This window comes from Phodopus roborovskii, unplaced genomic scaffold, assembly GCF_943737965.1.
Source record: "Phodopus roborovskii unplaced genomic scaffold, PHOROB, whole genome shotgun sequence".
NCBI lineage: Eukaryota > Metazoa > Chordata > Mammalia > Rodentia > Cricetidae > Phodopus > Phodopus roborovskii.
The window spans coordinates 1,676,757-1,694,276 of record NW_026126648.1 but is presented as its reverse complement, the minus strand read 5'-3'; the positions used below and the strand labels follow the sequence as shown (position 1 = coordinate 1,694,276).

Below are 17,520 nucleotides of genomic sequence, written 5' to 3'. Positions count from 1 at the left end.
GAGATTACCACCTCATTTCTTTCTTTCTTTCTTTCTTTCTTTCTTTCTTTCTTTCTTTCTTCCTTTCTTTCTTCCTTCCTTCCTTTTCTTCTTTGTCTTTTTTTTTAAATCAAAATGAAGCACTATTCCTTATAACTTCTCATAGTCTTTTCTGAGATAATATAGCTTATGTATCTCTGCTTTCATTCATTTTGAATTTTTTTCTTTTGAGAGTTGAAGCTGAACCTACAAGATCTGAAGGTTATTAAAGTAGAATTATGAATAACATTTAATCTTCCATTTGCTTTTTAGATAGATAAATGCTTTTAACCCATTGCATGGTCTTTATATTTCTTGTCTTAACATCACTAACATTAATAATCATTAATATTTCACTGTTTGGCAGTGTTACCTGAGCAGAACGTGTTAGTTTTAAGAGAGTTGTAGTGGCATCATTTTGAAAGGGAGACTGAATTCCCCAGGCAATTGATGATAGTGTGTGTCCATCTGATAATGATAAAGAGGAAGGAATATAAGCAGAAATAAAAAAATTAGATAAACAAAAATCATTTCTCTCTCTAAATAGTGAAAAATACAGTGATCACATTAACAAGAAAAGATAACATGTTTGTGAAATAGAGGCCATGTCTCTCTGGGTTTTTTTTGGGGGGGGGTGTGATTTTGGTCCCATGATGTGTATGTTATCCACAATGAAATACTGTGTAACCATTTTTTCATATAACTATCCCTATTCTATGAAATATTATAAAGACCATAATGGTATTTCATGCCCACCCATGTTGAGAGCTTGAATAGGATGAAAAAGATTTTTCATAGACTGTATGTTTCTATGAAACTCATAAGGGATGAGCTAGTAGGAGGAATTATCAGCAATGCAGATGTTATAGATTTTTTTTTTCTTTATAAGAGAATAAAGGAGACATTTGTGGAAGTGGATATAAATTTTTAACAAAACCAATGTATAAATTAGGCAAAAATGCCACAATTATTAACTTTCTCATTATTAATCTACCATGTGTAGATAATCCTTAGAACTTCAAAGTCCTATTGGGCATGGTTGTGGTCAGAGATTTGTACCGGGAGCTTTCAATCAATAAACATCCAGAAAAAGTTCTTAAATTTACAATATGTTTTGGCAACAGTAGTTTTAAACTGTGTACTGGAAAGGAATGGTGTTGTAGGTTGTAAGTATGTTAACTATGTCCATTGGTGTCACATTCAAATTCATGCAGGATTAATATATGAACTGTTATTAAGAATTTCAAAGTTGTGGGGCTTGGGTAGTGATGGGGGCCTCAGGTAGTGGAACCCTAATGCACAAATGGACTTGGGAGCCCATTCCCTATGGAGGGATACTCTCTCTGCCTGGATACATGGGGGGGGGTCCTGGGTCCTGCCCCAAATGATGTGACTGACTTTGATGATCCCCCATGGAAGGTCTCACCCTTCCTGAGAAGTGGATGTAGGGTGGGAGGGGGGATTGCTGGGGGTAATGGGTGGATGGGAGGGAGAGGGAACTGGGATTGGTATGTAAAATAAGATTTATAATTTAAATAAAGATTATAAAAAAGAATTTCAGACAGCTAATAAAGCATCATGTAGCACTTACATTTCATGTCATATCATCAGTATTGTACATTCCCTTAATGTGTTAGTTTGTTCTATGGATGATGCACCATTAGTTTTTCCCATAAAGAGCTTTACTTTCATTTTATTATGTAACTAAGATAACTTGCATATTTCATGCCCAGTCGACATGACCAGACATTGCCACTAGCACAGTACTTGTTGGGTCTAGTTGGGTAGTTTTATAGAACATCCAATAAACCAAATAAACACCACACCTGACTTTACTGTGTTTGAATGAAGTGCAATTATGGGAAACGCATGCAGCTGAGTCTTTTTTGATTTATTCCCCATTAATGGGTTGGAGAGAGTTTTACAGGTTGTCTTACTATGCCCCTTACAGTTTCAAATAGATTTTTTTTATTGCAACAAAGTAATAAATATTTGCAATTTCCTAATGCCACATCCACAGCTGCACTGTTTGTAGCTGAGTGCCAGCAAAAGGGTGTAAGAGTCTGTATCTGATGGACTGGATGTGAATGCATTCTGCCATTTGGATGAACTATTTAAAAGACATCCTTTCACGATGGATTGGTGTAGTGTTTTATTTACTCCCCAAATTCCTGACTGACCCTTGCTTTTTTATGAAATGTATTTGTGGGAAAAAAATGTAACGGGCTGATTATATAAAACTAGTCTATTTGATTTCAATTCGTGTTGGATAACATTTGTTTCCTTATTGCTCTTTCAAAAGATGATCCCCCCCCCCAAAAAAAATAGTATAATCTCTAGGCTTTGTCTTAGATAATATACAGTTATCAAGATATATTTCTACATGTGTAATCATTTTGCATTGAATTAGTGTCTATATGCTTTTAAGTGTGTAATTTATGTATTTTATGAAATAAGATAATGTGAAGTATTATATCTTAGTGACATTCAGAATCTTTTCTTTTACAGCCATTTCGTAGAGTGACGTTTTCTGTTGTGAGTCAGCCTCAGGACCCACATCAGGGGTCACTGCAGAGTTGCTATGACAGCGGGCTGGAGGAGTCAGAAACACCAAGCAGTAAGAGTTCATCAGGGCCAAGACTGGGTGCCCTTCCACTCCCAGAGGACAACTATGAAAGGACCACGCCGGATGGCAGTGTTGGTGAGGCAGAACATATGGAAAATGGTAGGGGCAAACACAGCATCCACACACATAATCACGCTAGGGAGCCAGAGTAACTAGGCTTGTGAGAGCTAGTCTAAAATAAAAACAAAGTAGGTCACACCAAAACTATTTAAAAATACTAAACACTCGGTTAAAATCCAGATATGACCAAATAAAGAAGCATAACTTTGTAGATAAAAGTCATAAAATTATGCCATCGTTTCAAACAGCTCCTCAGAAATAAATGCACCTAGAAGTCCATTAGAGCAGTCCCTGCTATGAAAATGCTACACCAGGGTACAACTGCTAAACAACAACCACTAGGAGAGGCCTTATTTGACTCTTTCCTCCTACTCATTTTTGTCATGCAACTATTTCTTCAATTGTCACTAGCCAATCTTAGTGAAAGGCAATGGCCATGAACACACTTGGCTTGAGTTTCCTGAATGCTCAGCAATGCATCCCCAGACCCTTTCCTTTTGGGTGCCAGGTGAAATGGATGGGAGCTGCAGCAGCTTCTTGCTCTCCCTAGCATGCAGTAAATACCACGAGTGCTCCTCTTCCCTTAAAGTAAACAGAACAAAGTGTAATTCTCCCTACTCTTACCTCATTGTAAGGCTATTCTCACACTTGCCAAAATTCTCCCTCATGCCTTTGTGTATATCATAAAATGATATTTAAGACAATATATGTAAATGCTTTCACATTTGGCTCGTGTTCCTAAAGACAATTGTGGTATTTATTTTCTGCATTTTGAGTACTAATTGAACATTTGAGGAATATGTTTATGCCAAACGGTAGCGTGAGAAAGCTTTTCCTAACTTCCTAACTCCATTCCTATTTCCAGTGCGATTTTGTTATTTATCGAGAAAGGCATGGGTGACGTGAATAGTAAAAATGGATTTATGATATTCACCACCTCAATCCGCTAATGAAGAAGAGATCTTTTCCTTGCTTTACTACCAGTTTCTTCGGTGGTACAAAGACAAGACAGAGTACTAATGCAAAGAAAAACAAGCTTCTTTTTCAAAATTTTACCTGTGAATATTAAAATCCAGCAATGAACAAATCAAACAGTGACAGCCCCGCCCAAGTGAAGTTTTGTAAACTAAGTTATACTAAACAATTATCTTTCTACATTATTATTAGATTTGATATCAGGTCCTGTTGATTGCTGCCCCTCTTGATCAATTATTCAGGTTTTAAAAGGCATTTTGCCTCGTGGCTGTTAGGCATGCTTATCTGTGTGAATGGTGGTGTGTGTTAATGTGGAAGAGAGTTTGATATGGTCTTTCCAAAAAAAGCAATATTTTGTCAGAAGATTTTGAAATGGGTATAACATTTTGGAATGAGTGTAACATTTTGGAATGAGTGTAACATTTTGGAATGAGTGTAACATTTTGGTGTAGATTAAAATGCCTCTGGGTATATAGTTAAGGCAAGTATATTTAAAATTATTTGGACAAAATAAATTTTAAATTAGTAAACATATATGCAAATATACATACATACATACATACATACACACAGGACTGGATTCATTGCACTTGGAGTTTCTGTTTTATATTAAGTTACCTTTTGATAATAATAAATTTCACTTTTTTTTTTAAATAAACAGCATGCTGTATCGTTGAATCTTTTCTGGGGGAGGATGTCAGTTGTTTTTGTAACCCTGGCACTATAAGCATAAGATGGTGTTTTTCTGTTATTTTTCTTTTTCTTTAAAGATGTTCTACATTTTAAAAACAATCAAGAAATGATGCCTAATTAAAGTATAATTATGCTTGGTAAGCCCACATAGGTCAATTTTCAGAAATACGCTTGTCATAAAAAAGGGGTGTATACAAACAGAATACAAAGTTCACTGAGAAACATTTGCTAAAGAAGGTTCCCGTTCTTTTACATAACCATGTATTACATCCTATCAACATAAAGAGCCATGGTAACACAACCAATTTTTCTACACATGGCTGGCACTTGATACAGAGGGTTCATGTAAGTGATTTATCATTTGATGCTGCCTGAGAACTGTGCTATACCTGATCTATATGTAATTACAGAAGTAGATAAGAAGCATTTTCAGCAATCCAGACACAACAGTGCACATTTGAGTAACAGTTCTGTTTGGATCACCATTAGTTATAAATTGGGATTGTATTTCTTGAGTTCTGGTAATTTCATCTTCAGTATTAATGGGCCATTCTGCCATAAACAGAATTAGAACAGAAACCTGTCAAGTATTCACTTGTCATATTTAATTGGGATACAGATAATCTGTGGGTTTTTTTGCTTGGTTAAGTTTTAATCAGGATTTATTTCGATTTATATTTAGATTCCCCATGAAAATACCATTGTGCATGCTGTCAAATATATTCCTTCAATGCTAACCTGTATAAAACTGTGCAGAAATCACTTCCTCTTTTGAATAGTTTGGAAAATAAACTGCAGCATGGTAACATATGACATTCCAATGTGATGTCATGAACCAGAAATAAGTTAGGGTCACAAATAAGTTGTCAAAGGTGTTATTTCAAGGAAGTCACCAAAACAGAAAAATTGAAATAAAAATTCATGGAAAATTATTTACATTTTGCTAAAATTTTTATTTTTTTGCAACTCATTATGAAAATAACTTCATTAATAAGACCCATGAGTTTTTTTTTTTCAATTTTTACATAGTCCCATTGCAAGCAAAAAATACCACAGTGTTTAAATGAACATAAGTTGTTGCAACCTGAGTCCTTATTTAGAGACTCAGGATTATGTTCAGGTGAATTTCTAGAAAGTTTAATGACACTTATGCCTCTATAGATATTTTAGGAAAATTATATTTTTATCTATAACAATAATCACTAATACATGCCTTTTCTTTGAATTATTATCATTATGACTTAATGCTGATATTTTATTAGTAAAATGATTTAATTTGTTATTTGATAACTTATTAAAAATTTACAAGAAATTAGTTAAAATTATTAAATGTTTTAATCATTAAGTTATAATTATTAAATTATAAAATAAAATTATTAAAATTCATGGTATAAACTTATGATAAAATGCTGGATAAAATATTTGAAAACTGTATCAAGGAGTTGATAGTTCAAGTAGAACATTACGCATAAAGGCATCACTACAGTAAAGACAAACATTGACTACATCTCGCTTGCTCTTTTGTCTTAATAGTGAACTCTTGGGAATGTATTTCACTTTCTTTGGGAACTATTGTATTAATCTTAGTCCTTACTTGTAAGTCCTAGTCTATTTATTCTTTTAAAGGCCCTACTCTGAATCTGCTTTGAAAAGCCAGTTTGTTTTTTCTGTATATGTCATTGGTATATCTGGTACATCCATCACAAGCTCAGATGCAGGAAAAACTCTCCTTGGCTTCTAATTCAAACATTGATATCATTGGTGGGCTGGACACATAACTCTTCTTAGTTTGTGGCTGATTAACTTTGTGGCAGTGAAGTAAATTAACTTTGAAATCTCACTGTAGTCCAACAATCTATGATTATGACCTTATATTGGATTCTTCTACTATCTTTTAGTCTTCATTACAAATATCAGAGATATAGATACAGCTAGGCAGGCAAGCAGAGGGGCACACACACACACACACACACACACACACACACAGAGAGAGAGAGAGAGAGAGAGAGAGAGAGAACAGGAAGGGGGAGGGAGAGGGGGAGAGACAGGGAGAGAGTCATCTCCTGGTGAGATGGGCAGTGATTTATTTTATATGTACTATGTGGGCATGGCAGTAGTAATTCTAAGGCCTTCCTCACAGCCCACGTAACATCTGTGCCTTCTAATAGTAGATAACACATTTGTCACGTAAATCAAATACGAGGGTGGAGTCAGGGCTGTGATTTCTGATTAGGTGGGTGGAGATGTTGGCATTGCAAGCCCAGTGTGGGAGACGATCTCAGAATTCCATAATGCAAGAACCATCTGGAGATGAATTTCACGGTGGCTTCAGTGCCCTTTGCATACACAAGGTGATACTAATTCCTGCCCCAGTGGAGGAAGTATTGGTTCTTCTTGCTTGACATCTAAGAGGTCAGAGTAAGAATGGACAAAGACCAGTATGTGTATTTTCTTTAGGTACACTTTTATGCACCAGGGAGGTTTTAAAAGATTCAAGGAGGTGAGGAGTTTGACCCTTCCAAGCCCCTAATTGACTCTCTGAATTTATCTTTTTCAGTTCTTTAAAAGTACAATGAGCATTTTCCAGTAATAACTTCAAATCCTATTTCTACACTTTGTCAACCTTATATAAGGTTGGCTCTATTACTTCATCCATTCATGCCATGCCTTGTCTGTCTCATCACTTCCCATGCTTTTAGTAGCACTTAGAATAACTACCTTGATCCTGGAAATGGAAACATGGTACAGTGCACGGCGAACCCATTTTCTCTTTGGCATTACATTTTCACATTACATTCAGATGAACATGGGCATTCATTAGGAAAATTTGTTTTCCTATGGCCAAGCAGAATGAGAGCAGAGACCAAGCACGTTTCCGTGTGGAGTCAAGCATCCTCTCTCTTTTCCTCAACATCCATCTCTTGTGACAGCTATAAGACTTTCTTCTGTAATAGATGTTAGCCTGTGTTGTTTTCGTTTAGATGGAGCTATATCTCAAAACTTTCTCACCTGCCTCCAGATCCCTAGCTATGTATGAATAGTACAACTTTGGAACTCAAAATAGGTATCTGGCACTATTTTCTATAGGAAGAGACTACTGTGCCTTGCTGGGGGTTTTGTTTCTGAGTTCTGCACGTCTCCCTGTCAACCTAGATGCCATTATGTCACTGACTACTTTTACAGCCATCTGAGACATGTGTCTGTACCTCCCAAGTGTCCCCAAGAAATCTCTATGTCACTGCTTCCTGACGATCTTGTTCTTCCTCCTTCCTAGCGATTAAACAGAGACGGTGATCAGAGATGCTGTCAGGTCTCAGCCAATCGAGATGTGTGGTGCAGCTCTTCTGTAGCCTGCCAGTGAAAGATGCACTGGAGGATAAAAGAATTTAAGACGATACTGTCCTAGAAGGCACTTAGCAGTGCCATGGACAGAATCTAGTGGCTTCCAAACAGATCTTGAAGCCTAATCGCATCAGTTTGGATCCTGCCTCTTTTAAGTGTATAATTATTTTAAAGCACTATACTTAGCCACAGTTACTTCCACCACAGACCCCAGCTTTGTAGAAGAAAATAATTGTGATGGAATTAGTAATCTGCACATAGATATGCTATTAAGTGCATTATATGGAAAGGCTAAAAACTTTGCTATTATTTAAAGAGTTGGGGACAAATCTTTTTTTTTATTAAATTAAAATTAGGTGGATTTGATGTAAATTTGTATTGGAAGTTTTCGTAAGATGTTGTCTTACAGAGACAGCATGTCAAAATTAATAGTGGAAATACTCTCACCATGGAGAGTTTCTACCGATCTCGCTTGGTGGTGGAGAGCCACGGGGTGAACCAGGTAGATGTGTGAAAGAACAAGGATGCCACAGGATTGGCGGGAAGCCTTCTGACTCATCAGCAAACCAACCTGAAAGTTTTTAGCAGCCAAGTTTGGGTACCAATATTAACCTTGCAGCAGGTATTTTTTTTTTAACTGTTAAAAAAGAACTTCCAATTTATATTGGGTTTTTTTCAGTTGAGTCCGTTTTTCTTTGGGTATATATTTCCCTTTGAATGGCTGCAAAATATTCACAGTTACAGAGGATATGAAACAAGTATGCTTGCCCAACTCCCAGCCCTTTCTTTTCTAATCTCAGTATTAGTAGTTAATAGTGATAAAATGTGTGGCTGTGTTAACTTTTTTTTTTATTCTAATTTTGTCCTTTAAAGCTACATCACTCTGCTGAACTCCTATGACATTTAGGAAGAGAAAGAGCCGTCGTCAAACCTCCAAGTGACTTTGGAGGTCCTTTAGTGGGCTTCCTGCCATCAGATGCTCAAACCATGGGGCTTCGGTGAAATATTGTCTCTGTCTGAAAATACATTGCTTGTCTGTCTCCTTCTTTAAAGGGCTAATTGTAACATTTCTGCTTCTTTACACAGTCTCTCTCTCTCTCACACACACACACTCACACACACACACACACACACTGTGTCTGTGTCTGCCTCTCTCTGTCTCTGTTTCTGTTCTCTTTCTCATCTCTGTCTTTTTTTTTTTTCATTATTCCTCTCAGTTTGTACACAGATTGTGTATAAAAACATGAGATTTGAGGATATTTTTAAGTGCATTCTCATTGACGGAAGGAAGGAAGAAAGGAAGGAAAGAAGGAAGGAAAGACAAAAGAAAGGAAGACTGTGACACTTTGTAAGTGTAGTTAGTGTGCCTAGTTTTGGTGTCTAGCTTATATACTGAGAAGCTGATCTGTTTCCATACTCCTCTTATGCAGAAAAACACTTTCTTTGCCTCGTCTATTGCAACTATATTTTTTTGTGGGCAAAGCGTTTTCTCCTTGAGTAAAGCTATGTAGAGCAATATCCCTTATATAACCCTTGTTTCATGAGTATATGGAAACAAAACTATGGTTACTCATTTTGACTCAACAAACATGTATTGAAATTGAAATATGACCAAGGCTTTTTGAGGAAGCTTGAGTAAATGAAAAAGATTCCCTGCTTTCAAAACGCAGTCTCTTTTCTGTCTGGAGATACAGCCTTTATTGTTGTGAATTAGATAGGAAGCAGAAAGGAGAAAACTCACTGGAGAAGTTCAGACCAGTGCAGGAAACAGAACAAGGAAAGAGAAATTGTATCAATAACAACTATAAACACATTTATATTTTACAAATGAAGTTATAGGCTTCAAGAAGACTTGAGATATTGTTTACTTCATACATCTTCATCTGTATTCAACCTAGCTAAACACCATAATTACATTGTCTGGGAAGTTTTATGTTAAATTGCAGATACTTAAATCATTAATGTTTTATCAAGTTATTATTAATATTTCTTCTTGTGTCTATGTGTTCATGCATGTGTGTGTTGAGATTTGTACATAATGTACGTATGTGAGCATTCGTGCAGAGGCGAGGGATGAATATTGGGTTTCCCCTTCAACTTTCCTCTCTTACTGAGCCTACAACTAAGCCATCTACTCCTCTGGCTGGCCACTGAGGTCTAGGACCAAGTCTCTCCATACGTGTACTAGGGTCACAGGTGCTGTGCTTACCTAGCTTTTTTACGTGGATTCTGAAGATAGTTTAGATTGTCATTTTTGTGCTGCAAACACTATAGCAAGAGAGTCACACACTCAGGCCCTGGATACCCCCCTCCCCACCGCCTACTCTATCCTGACTGTATATATATATCACTGTCCTGAAACGTTCTATTTAGACCAAACTGGCCATGACCTCACACATTCACTTGCCCCTGCCAACCATGTATTGGCATTATAGGCATGCACCATCTTTTGAAATTTGCTACTTTTCTTTTTTTCATATAATTTCCCCCTATTTTTAGTGCTAAGTAGAGTTATTAGAATTTTCAGAAGTTAGTATTGACATAATTGGCAACAGAAATCAGATTCAGGTCTGTTATATAAAACAAATTACATATCTGTGCTCTCCTCTTGCTTATAAATGTGGCCAATACTAAGTATGTTTATTCTTCCAATAAGGCCTTGAAAATTTAATTAGACCCTATAAAGATTGTTTTTTATGTCATCCGTATGTTAAGAAGACCAATTATTACCCAGGTTAAGCAGTTGACTATTTTACATTACAGTAAATTGGATTCAATATACTTATTTTCTTTAGAAACACTCAATAATTATTCTATTCTTTGTGTTCATTAGAAATTATCTTTGTATCATGACACATTCCATTGTTATCTACAATTTGGACAGTTTGTTTTGTTTTAAAATCTTGAGTTGAGTAAGCTTTCCTTAATCCTTGCAGGCAAAGTTTTGACATTGGGTCTTATTATATTGTTTGCATGTCCAATACCTTCCAGAAAACATGATTAACTTTCTATTAAAAGTATGAGAAAATACTTTGTGACTCATTCAGGTTTAAATGACTCCTCCAAAGAGACTTTTACTGATAATATGTAGCATTCTCAAGGAAAATGGCCTTCTATATGTGTTCAAATGAAATCTATGACAAGCCTAAAGATGTTTTAGAAATAAGATTATAGAACCAGCAACAAGCTGTTTAAAAATCTTTTTCTTTATTTATAAATGTGTGGCCTATGGCTTTAAAAAAATGGTATTAAATGATTACCATCTACTTTGGTGGCGTTGCTGGATACCAATATATGATACAAAACAGGCACATTTTTCTGAGGTTGCATTCCTCAGAGCCACACTGTCTTTTGCTGAATTGTGTATATTGTTTCTCTTCTGTGAGGGCACATGTCACGGAACCCGAACTCACAGTGAAAGTTCATAGATGTTATAGTGGAAACTCCACACAAGCCCAGAATGTGGGGCATTATAAGAATTCCAAGTTAAATGAATCCATTGATGTAGAATAAAGCATTTTATCAATTATAATTCCAACACAAGAGCCAAAGGTGAATGCTCTTTGATTTCTACATCTTTAAATAATGTGATGTAGAATTTTGTCAACATAATTGAATATGTAAAAGTAATATGAAAAGATTGAATACTATAATTAATATAGGAAGTTTGGTATATTGGGTTATGAAGAAATGTAATCAGACCTTGAGAGAGAATGTGTGTGTGTGTGTGTGTGTGTGTTTATACTAAGATGTACACATTTGTACATCTATATACAAGGTAAGATATATAAACAAGTGTGTATATATAAAGTCATGGGAAATAGTAAGTGATACCAAAAATTTCAAGGGAGGGAGCAAGGAACAAACACTGCTGTATGCTAACCCAGGTTAAATGAAACAATGGCACATTTCCATGGGAATGAGTATTGTTAAAGCATTTCAAATATAAGATGTCGTTGAACACTATGAGTAACATTTATTAGGTCATAGGAAAAATATGTCTGAAACTTGGGGATTACATAAGTAGAAAAAAATCAAGGTTTGGGTATCATTAGTATGCTGGCAATGATGAGCTGTTTGCAATGGGTAAGACCACTATTTATGCATATGACATCAAGTAAAAGTTGATACTGCAAACAGAATCCTAAAATGTATTGGGTTATAAGAGAATGATGGAGAAAAGTTTCATTTGAAGTGGCTGAAAAGTATTTTAAAAATAAAATAAAACAAATAAACCAACAACGTGTGGTAGACGGAAGGAAAGGGTACTGGATTCCTGGCTCAGTAGATATCAGGCTTAAAGCAGAAAACACAGGAGTTTACAAATCTAGGTTTTAGAGAGTTTTAGGAGAACAAGGTGGTCAGCTCTCTGTGTTCTTATATTCATTTATGCTCCATTCAATTTTCATTTTATGGCAAATTGCTTATAAACAGGATCAGGCCTTTCTGTCTTTAGATTATATGCTTGAAATAATCTATTCACTGATGTCCAAAAGAATAAATCACGTTATATTTAGTTATAGGTACCAAACAGGAGCCCTTATAGAGTTGGTGGAAGTTAGATGGCTGGGAAAATCGTGGATCAAGAAGTGTAGCATAAACGCATATTTGAGGAATTCTGAGATGACTTTAGTGAAGGCAGCCCTATGATTGCATCACTATGTATCAATCTTAATGACCTGAAAACAAGAATTATGATGCTATGCTTTCATTTTCAGGATATAAAACACTTGAGTCTGAGATTTTTTTCTACTAAATGGCTTTTGCTATCTTTTCTTGATTGCTATAAAGAATTTTTTTCAACAAAAGTAGGTATGATCTTCTATGTGGACTTTCATACATTATTTCATTTTATAGTTCTCAGTATTGTGTCCATTTTACATTATTAAAGAGAAAAATATTTGAAATATTGAAATGATGCTATCAAGTCATTGATAACATTGCCATGCTCATCCTGAAAGCTTTTTGTATTGAGATTCTAAGATCCTTGACACTGTGATAGTGGATAGAGTGCCTGGATATCATTAACACAATGCAAGTAGATACGCTTGAGAACAGAAAGCGATAAAAAGTAGAACAGGGATGAGAGATACATTTGAACTTTGTGGCACAATGATGTCTAAGTGTAGCACATTTCACATACACATAACACCACAAAAGTGCAGCGTCAATGATGACTCTACCGAATTTGCAGTGTCCATCGTAGGAAATGCCTTTGGGTATATCCTGTGTGTTTGGAGACTTACTAATGACAATTTACCAGGAGGATGTCACTTTTCATGTTGTTTTGTCTATGAAAATTTAACTATGAATGCCACCTAAATTTTCCTTCCTTTATGTTCACTGTTGCTGAGTACGAATTCATGAATAAGAATCATACTGGTGAAATACATCATGTAGCTTAAGATAGGCTTAATATAATACCGAGTACTTGATAATTTCTCAGTAAAAAATGATGAGAGCTGATAGGTATTTGTCTCCTAAATATCTCTAGAAATATCTGGGAATGCCTTCTCCCCTCCTTCAACCCACTTAGGATATTCTCTGAAGTAGTGACAACACGCAAAATTATGGTATGGCAGAGCTTATATCTAGAATTATTTTCCTAAACACACAAAACACACTACTATCAGTGCCTGAGATGGAAATATGGTACCCGATTCTTAACAGTAAAATTGTATTGTTTAATTGAAATATTGATTCAATAAATTTACAACACGACAATTTCCTTTTCTGGAGGCAGGATGGTCTTACCTTTCTTCCAAAAGCAATACCCCTTATTTAAGAGATTCTGAGAGAAATCATAGTACTTTATAAAAATACTCAGTGAAGAGGATGAACTTGTGGGACCTTTGAGTTCAGACCCATGAGGTCTGACTGGGTCAGCAGAAGAACATCTTCTGGATAAAGAAATCTGACATAATGAGTACTTAGAATTCTTCTGCTTAGCACGATTCCATGTCTTCTATTAAAGATTAATCTCCTTTCCTCTTTAGGCTCTAATCCCTTAGTGGATTGACATCTTCTTTCTTAAAAATGTATAAATTATTTCCTCACCATCATCTTCAGAATTGTACATATAACCAAACCATGTGGCTCCATATACCTGGTAGAGTTAATAAGCTGTCTTGGCACTACCTTAACATTCAGGAGCAACACTTCAATGGGCTTCGAGGCCCAGGTGATACTTGACACGCAAATGATGGACAAGAACTATGTCCCTGATTGGTACACAGTTGACATCATAAGCATAACTCTGGTTCTCACCTGGTAACAGCCCCTGCCTTCGATTTATCAAATTGAAGAAAATTGAGCCTCAAGGCCCGTCTTTTCTCTCTCCCTTCACATCAGTTGAAGCAATATTGAGGCTACATCATCTTTGAACAAGTGTCTGGAAGCAGCACGTTCACTCTGAAGCATATTTTGTCAGAGATTTTCCCTTTCAGCTCACTGCCCTTCATGCGATGTGATCAATTGTATTCGGCCTTCACCATTTCTCTGTACACTCAATTTTGAAAGCTTTTGCTAGTTTCCTGGACAACCTGGGTTGATCTCTTTCTCCAAGAATAATGGAGATCTGAAATCTAATTCTAGTCTATTTTAGCCCTAGCCTGTTTTTATCTTCTTTTGTGAAATCAAGCCTACATGCTTTTCTTTAGCAGCCCTTGTCTGGGTATTCTCAATGTCCTCAGGATCAAGGAACCATTAAATTAGTTCTATCAGTTGCCTGCGGTTTACAGAAACTCGGGTGTGTTTTCCTTAAGTATCCAACATTTAATTTTAGAGCATAGAGAACAAAACTTCTGAGTATTCTTCTACTTCTGATATTTTAAAGTTTTTAAAAATAGAACATGTAATCCATTACCATTCTTACAGTAATGAGAAGCCCTGAATTCCTCCAATAGTCGCTTTATTTCTAAAGGACAGTTAGGACTGTCCCAGAGATGGAGACTCAGTTTTCAAACTTGATTTGTCTCTTTTTAAGAAACTTATTCTTTGTTTCATGGACTGAATCCACAATCACTTCCATACTGTCTTACTGAGATCTTGTCTATTTCTTTGGGGGGGGGTAAATAATTTATTTTCTCCATCAGAAGTCATTATATTTGTGTTATTTCAGACTCTCATATTCTCCCCCCCCTTGGGATGTATTCTAGAAGTGTCTTTACAAATTTGCAGGTTCCTTTTTTACGTGCTTTGAAATTTAACAAATTCTGCTATTTCACAACTTATAATTTAATGTATGTGCTTGCCAAATATTAGAACCAGAAGTCTGAGCTGTATGTAGTTCAGACCCCATCAATTTGAACAAGAGAAGCTGAGTGAATTTATGGGCCATTTCCCCACTTATGGTAGCAAAACCATGGCAATCACTGCCTCGGCTACCTCTGTAAACTGTTGTAATGTTATGGAGGAATATTCAAGTACTCTCCCTATCCTTCTGTCTCCCTGTTTCTCTCTCCCTCTCTCCCTCTCTCCCTTCCTCTTCCTCCTTCTCTCTATCTCTCTTTCCCTTCCTCCCCCTCTCTCTTTTCCTCCCTTCCTCCTTCCCTCTCTCCCTCTCTCTCTCTTCCTCTCCTCTCTCTCTCTCATTCCCTCCCTTTCACACATGTACACACACACACACAATGAAACTAGTCCAGTTATGTCAACGAAGTGCTTAGTAATTTACATGGTTGCTAAAATCGTTCTGTGACATACTTCTCTCTTCCCTATGTAAAATCTGTCTTCAGATTTACAATATCAGACACATGACTTCTGTCAACTGTTTGCTCTTACTATTTACATTTTGCCGTGATTATAACTTTTCTCTTGGCCCTGTTGAATCCTCTACTGGATTCCAGTTCTCTGTGCTAAGAACACATGGGTTTTATTTGCTGTGTTCAAGTTCCAGTGTTTATCACAAATATAATTATCTGATAACAATAGGAAAAGAAAACATTGTAATGTCACATTTGTTTTCTGCCAGGCAAAAGGCTTCTCTTTGGAAGAGGCCTGCATATGTTTTTTTCTAAGTTTATTGTTGAAGAATAGTAAATGTCAGAAATGAGTATCTAACAAGATGTTGGCCAATATCTATGAGATATCTTCAGGGTCAAGATCAGAGTAGTTCTCAAAGATATTATAAATAATACTAAATACTAGAGACAAAATGTAGGACCTTATGAAGGTCATAGCCAGTGTCAGAGTGGATAAAATCTGCCAATTAGGTACCCATTCATAGCTCTTATTCAGATACCCATGGAAACTGGTAATACATATTCATAATTGTAAAATCAACTCTTGTGGAGCATTTGAGATCATTTTAAGAGCACAGCACAAAACACCCAACTGCAATACAGTGGAAGCAAGAAAAGACAGAGTGACCAAGTCACTGGGATCGCTTCTGTGTCAGAGACAAATGAATTGGAATTGCATTCACTCATCCTCCCACACACACAGGAAACCACCAGGAAACGATAGCGACAAGTCTATAAGACAGATGGAACATCAGCATTATTAAATATCTAAAAATAAAATATCAGCAGCATAAGGAAGAATTAGGCTAATAAACTAATAGTTTTATAGTACGTAACAACCTACTCAGGGCTGTTGGACATCCATCTGTTTTATGGAATCACTGTAATGAAAATAATATTATCTGGATTCCCAGATGAAATGAGAAGAGGGGTAGAATTAATACTTAGTAATCTTAGGTGTCTACACCATAGTAGGTGTTATTAATTTTTGTGCTGTTTTACTTGTATCAGATACAAATGGCTAAATTTAGATTATCTCATTTAATGCATAATTATTACTATATTTTAACAATAACTTGTGTTTTGTGAATTTGAAGCTTTTGTTTTCCCTGCACAAATGTGTGCATACATTCCATGTGAGTTCATGAGTTTGCTGAGGCCAAAAGAATAGCATCAGAGGCCCTGAAATTGAAATTTCTGGAAGCTATGAACCAGTATGCAGGTAGTAGGAAGTGAGCCGTGGTCCCTTGGAAGAATAGCTAATGTTTTTATCTTTTGAGCTATTTCTCCACCTGTAATTTTTTCTATTTTAAAAACACATAAGTATGTTTTGTTTCATGCACCTATTTGTCATTTAGTTCTGAGCAAACTCCTTGCTCTCCTGATGCCTCATTGTTGAAGGAAAGCAATAACTGTGCCTGTCAACCTTTGCCCAGAATTCTTCTTAGAAGTTTGTTTAGTAGAAAGCATTGTGAGTTTGGCTCAGTGGCTCACGTCTAATATCAACACACTTGGGAGGCAGAGACAGGATGATCTTTGTAAATTCACAGAGAGATGATTTATATATAGCAAGGTCAGGGCAGCCAGATATACATAACGATAATATATCTCTCACTAACAAAAAAAAAAAAAATCTCAAAAGTAGAAAACCAAAACAAAACAGAAGCATAGTGTGTTTTTCAGATATTTGCAAAATCGATTTCTTATGCTACCAACATGAACTAGTCTAACATGGCTTTGACATGAACCAAGTATTCATGTTACTAACCAGAATGAAAGTAACAGGTGTGTGGGCTCTTGTGGTTTTCTATGATTTTTTTCATTTAAATTAGAAACAATCTTGTTTTGCATGTCAATCCCAGTTCCCTCTCCCTCCCTTCCTCCCCTGCCCACCCCACCCCCTGTCCCATCCCCATTTCTGCTCCCCCAGGGAGGGTGAAGCTTTCCATGGGGGTCTTCAAAGTCTGTCACATCATTTGGAGCAGGACCTATGTCCTCCCCTGTGTGTCTACACTGGGAGTCTACTTTCTCTATGTTGAACTGGCTCACAAAGTCTATTTGTACACT

General features: G+C 36.2%; 1 protein-coding gene across 9 annotated transcripts in view; it reads left to right on the top strand.

Moving 5' to 3' along the window:
* Pcdh7 (protocadherin 7) overlaps positions 1-17,520 on the top strand; it is a 407,806-nt gene that overhangs the window by 194,550 nt on the left and 195,736 nt on the right. For 4 of the 9 annotated variants that reach the window (XM_051174100.1, XM_051174098.1, XM_051174105.1 and 1 more), the window contains one exon: positions 2,527-2,743. The exons of 1 other annotated variant lie outside the window; for it this stretch is intronic. In XM_051174100.1, the coding sequence (XP_051030057.1) occupies positions 2,527-2,743 (217 nt within the window). The remainder of the gene's footprint in view (positions 1-2,526; positions 2,744-17,520) is intronic. 4 more of the 9 variants (XM_051174103.1, XM_051174102.1, XM_051174101.1 and 1 more) reach the window with 2 other exon arrangements.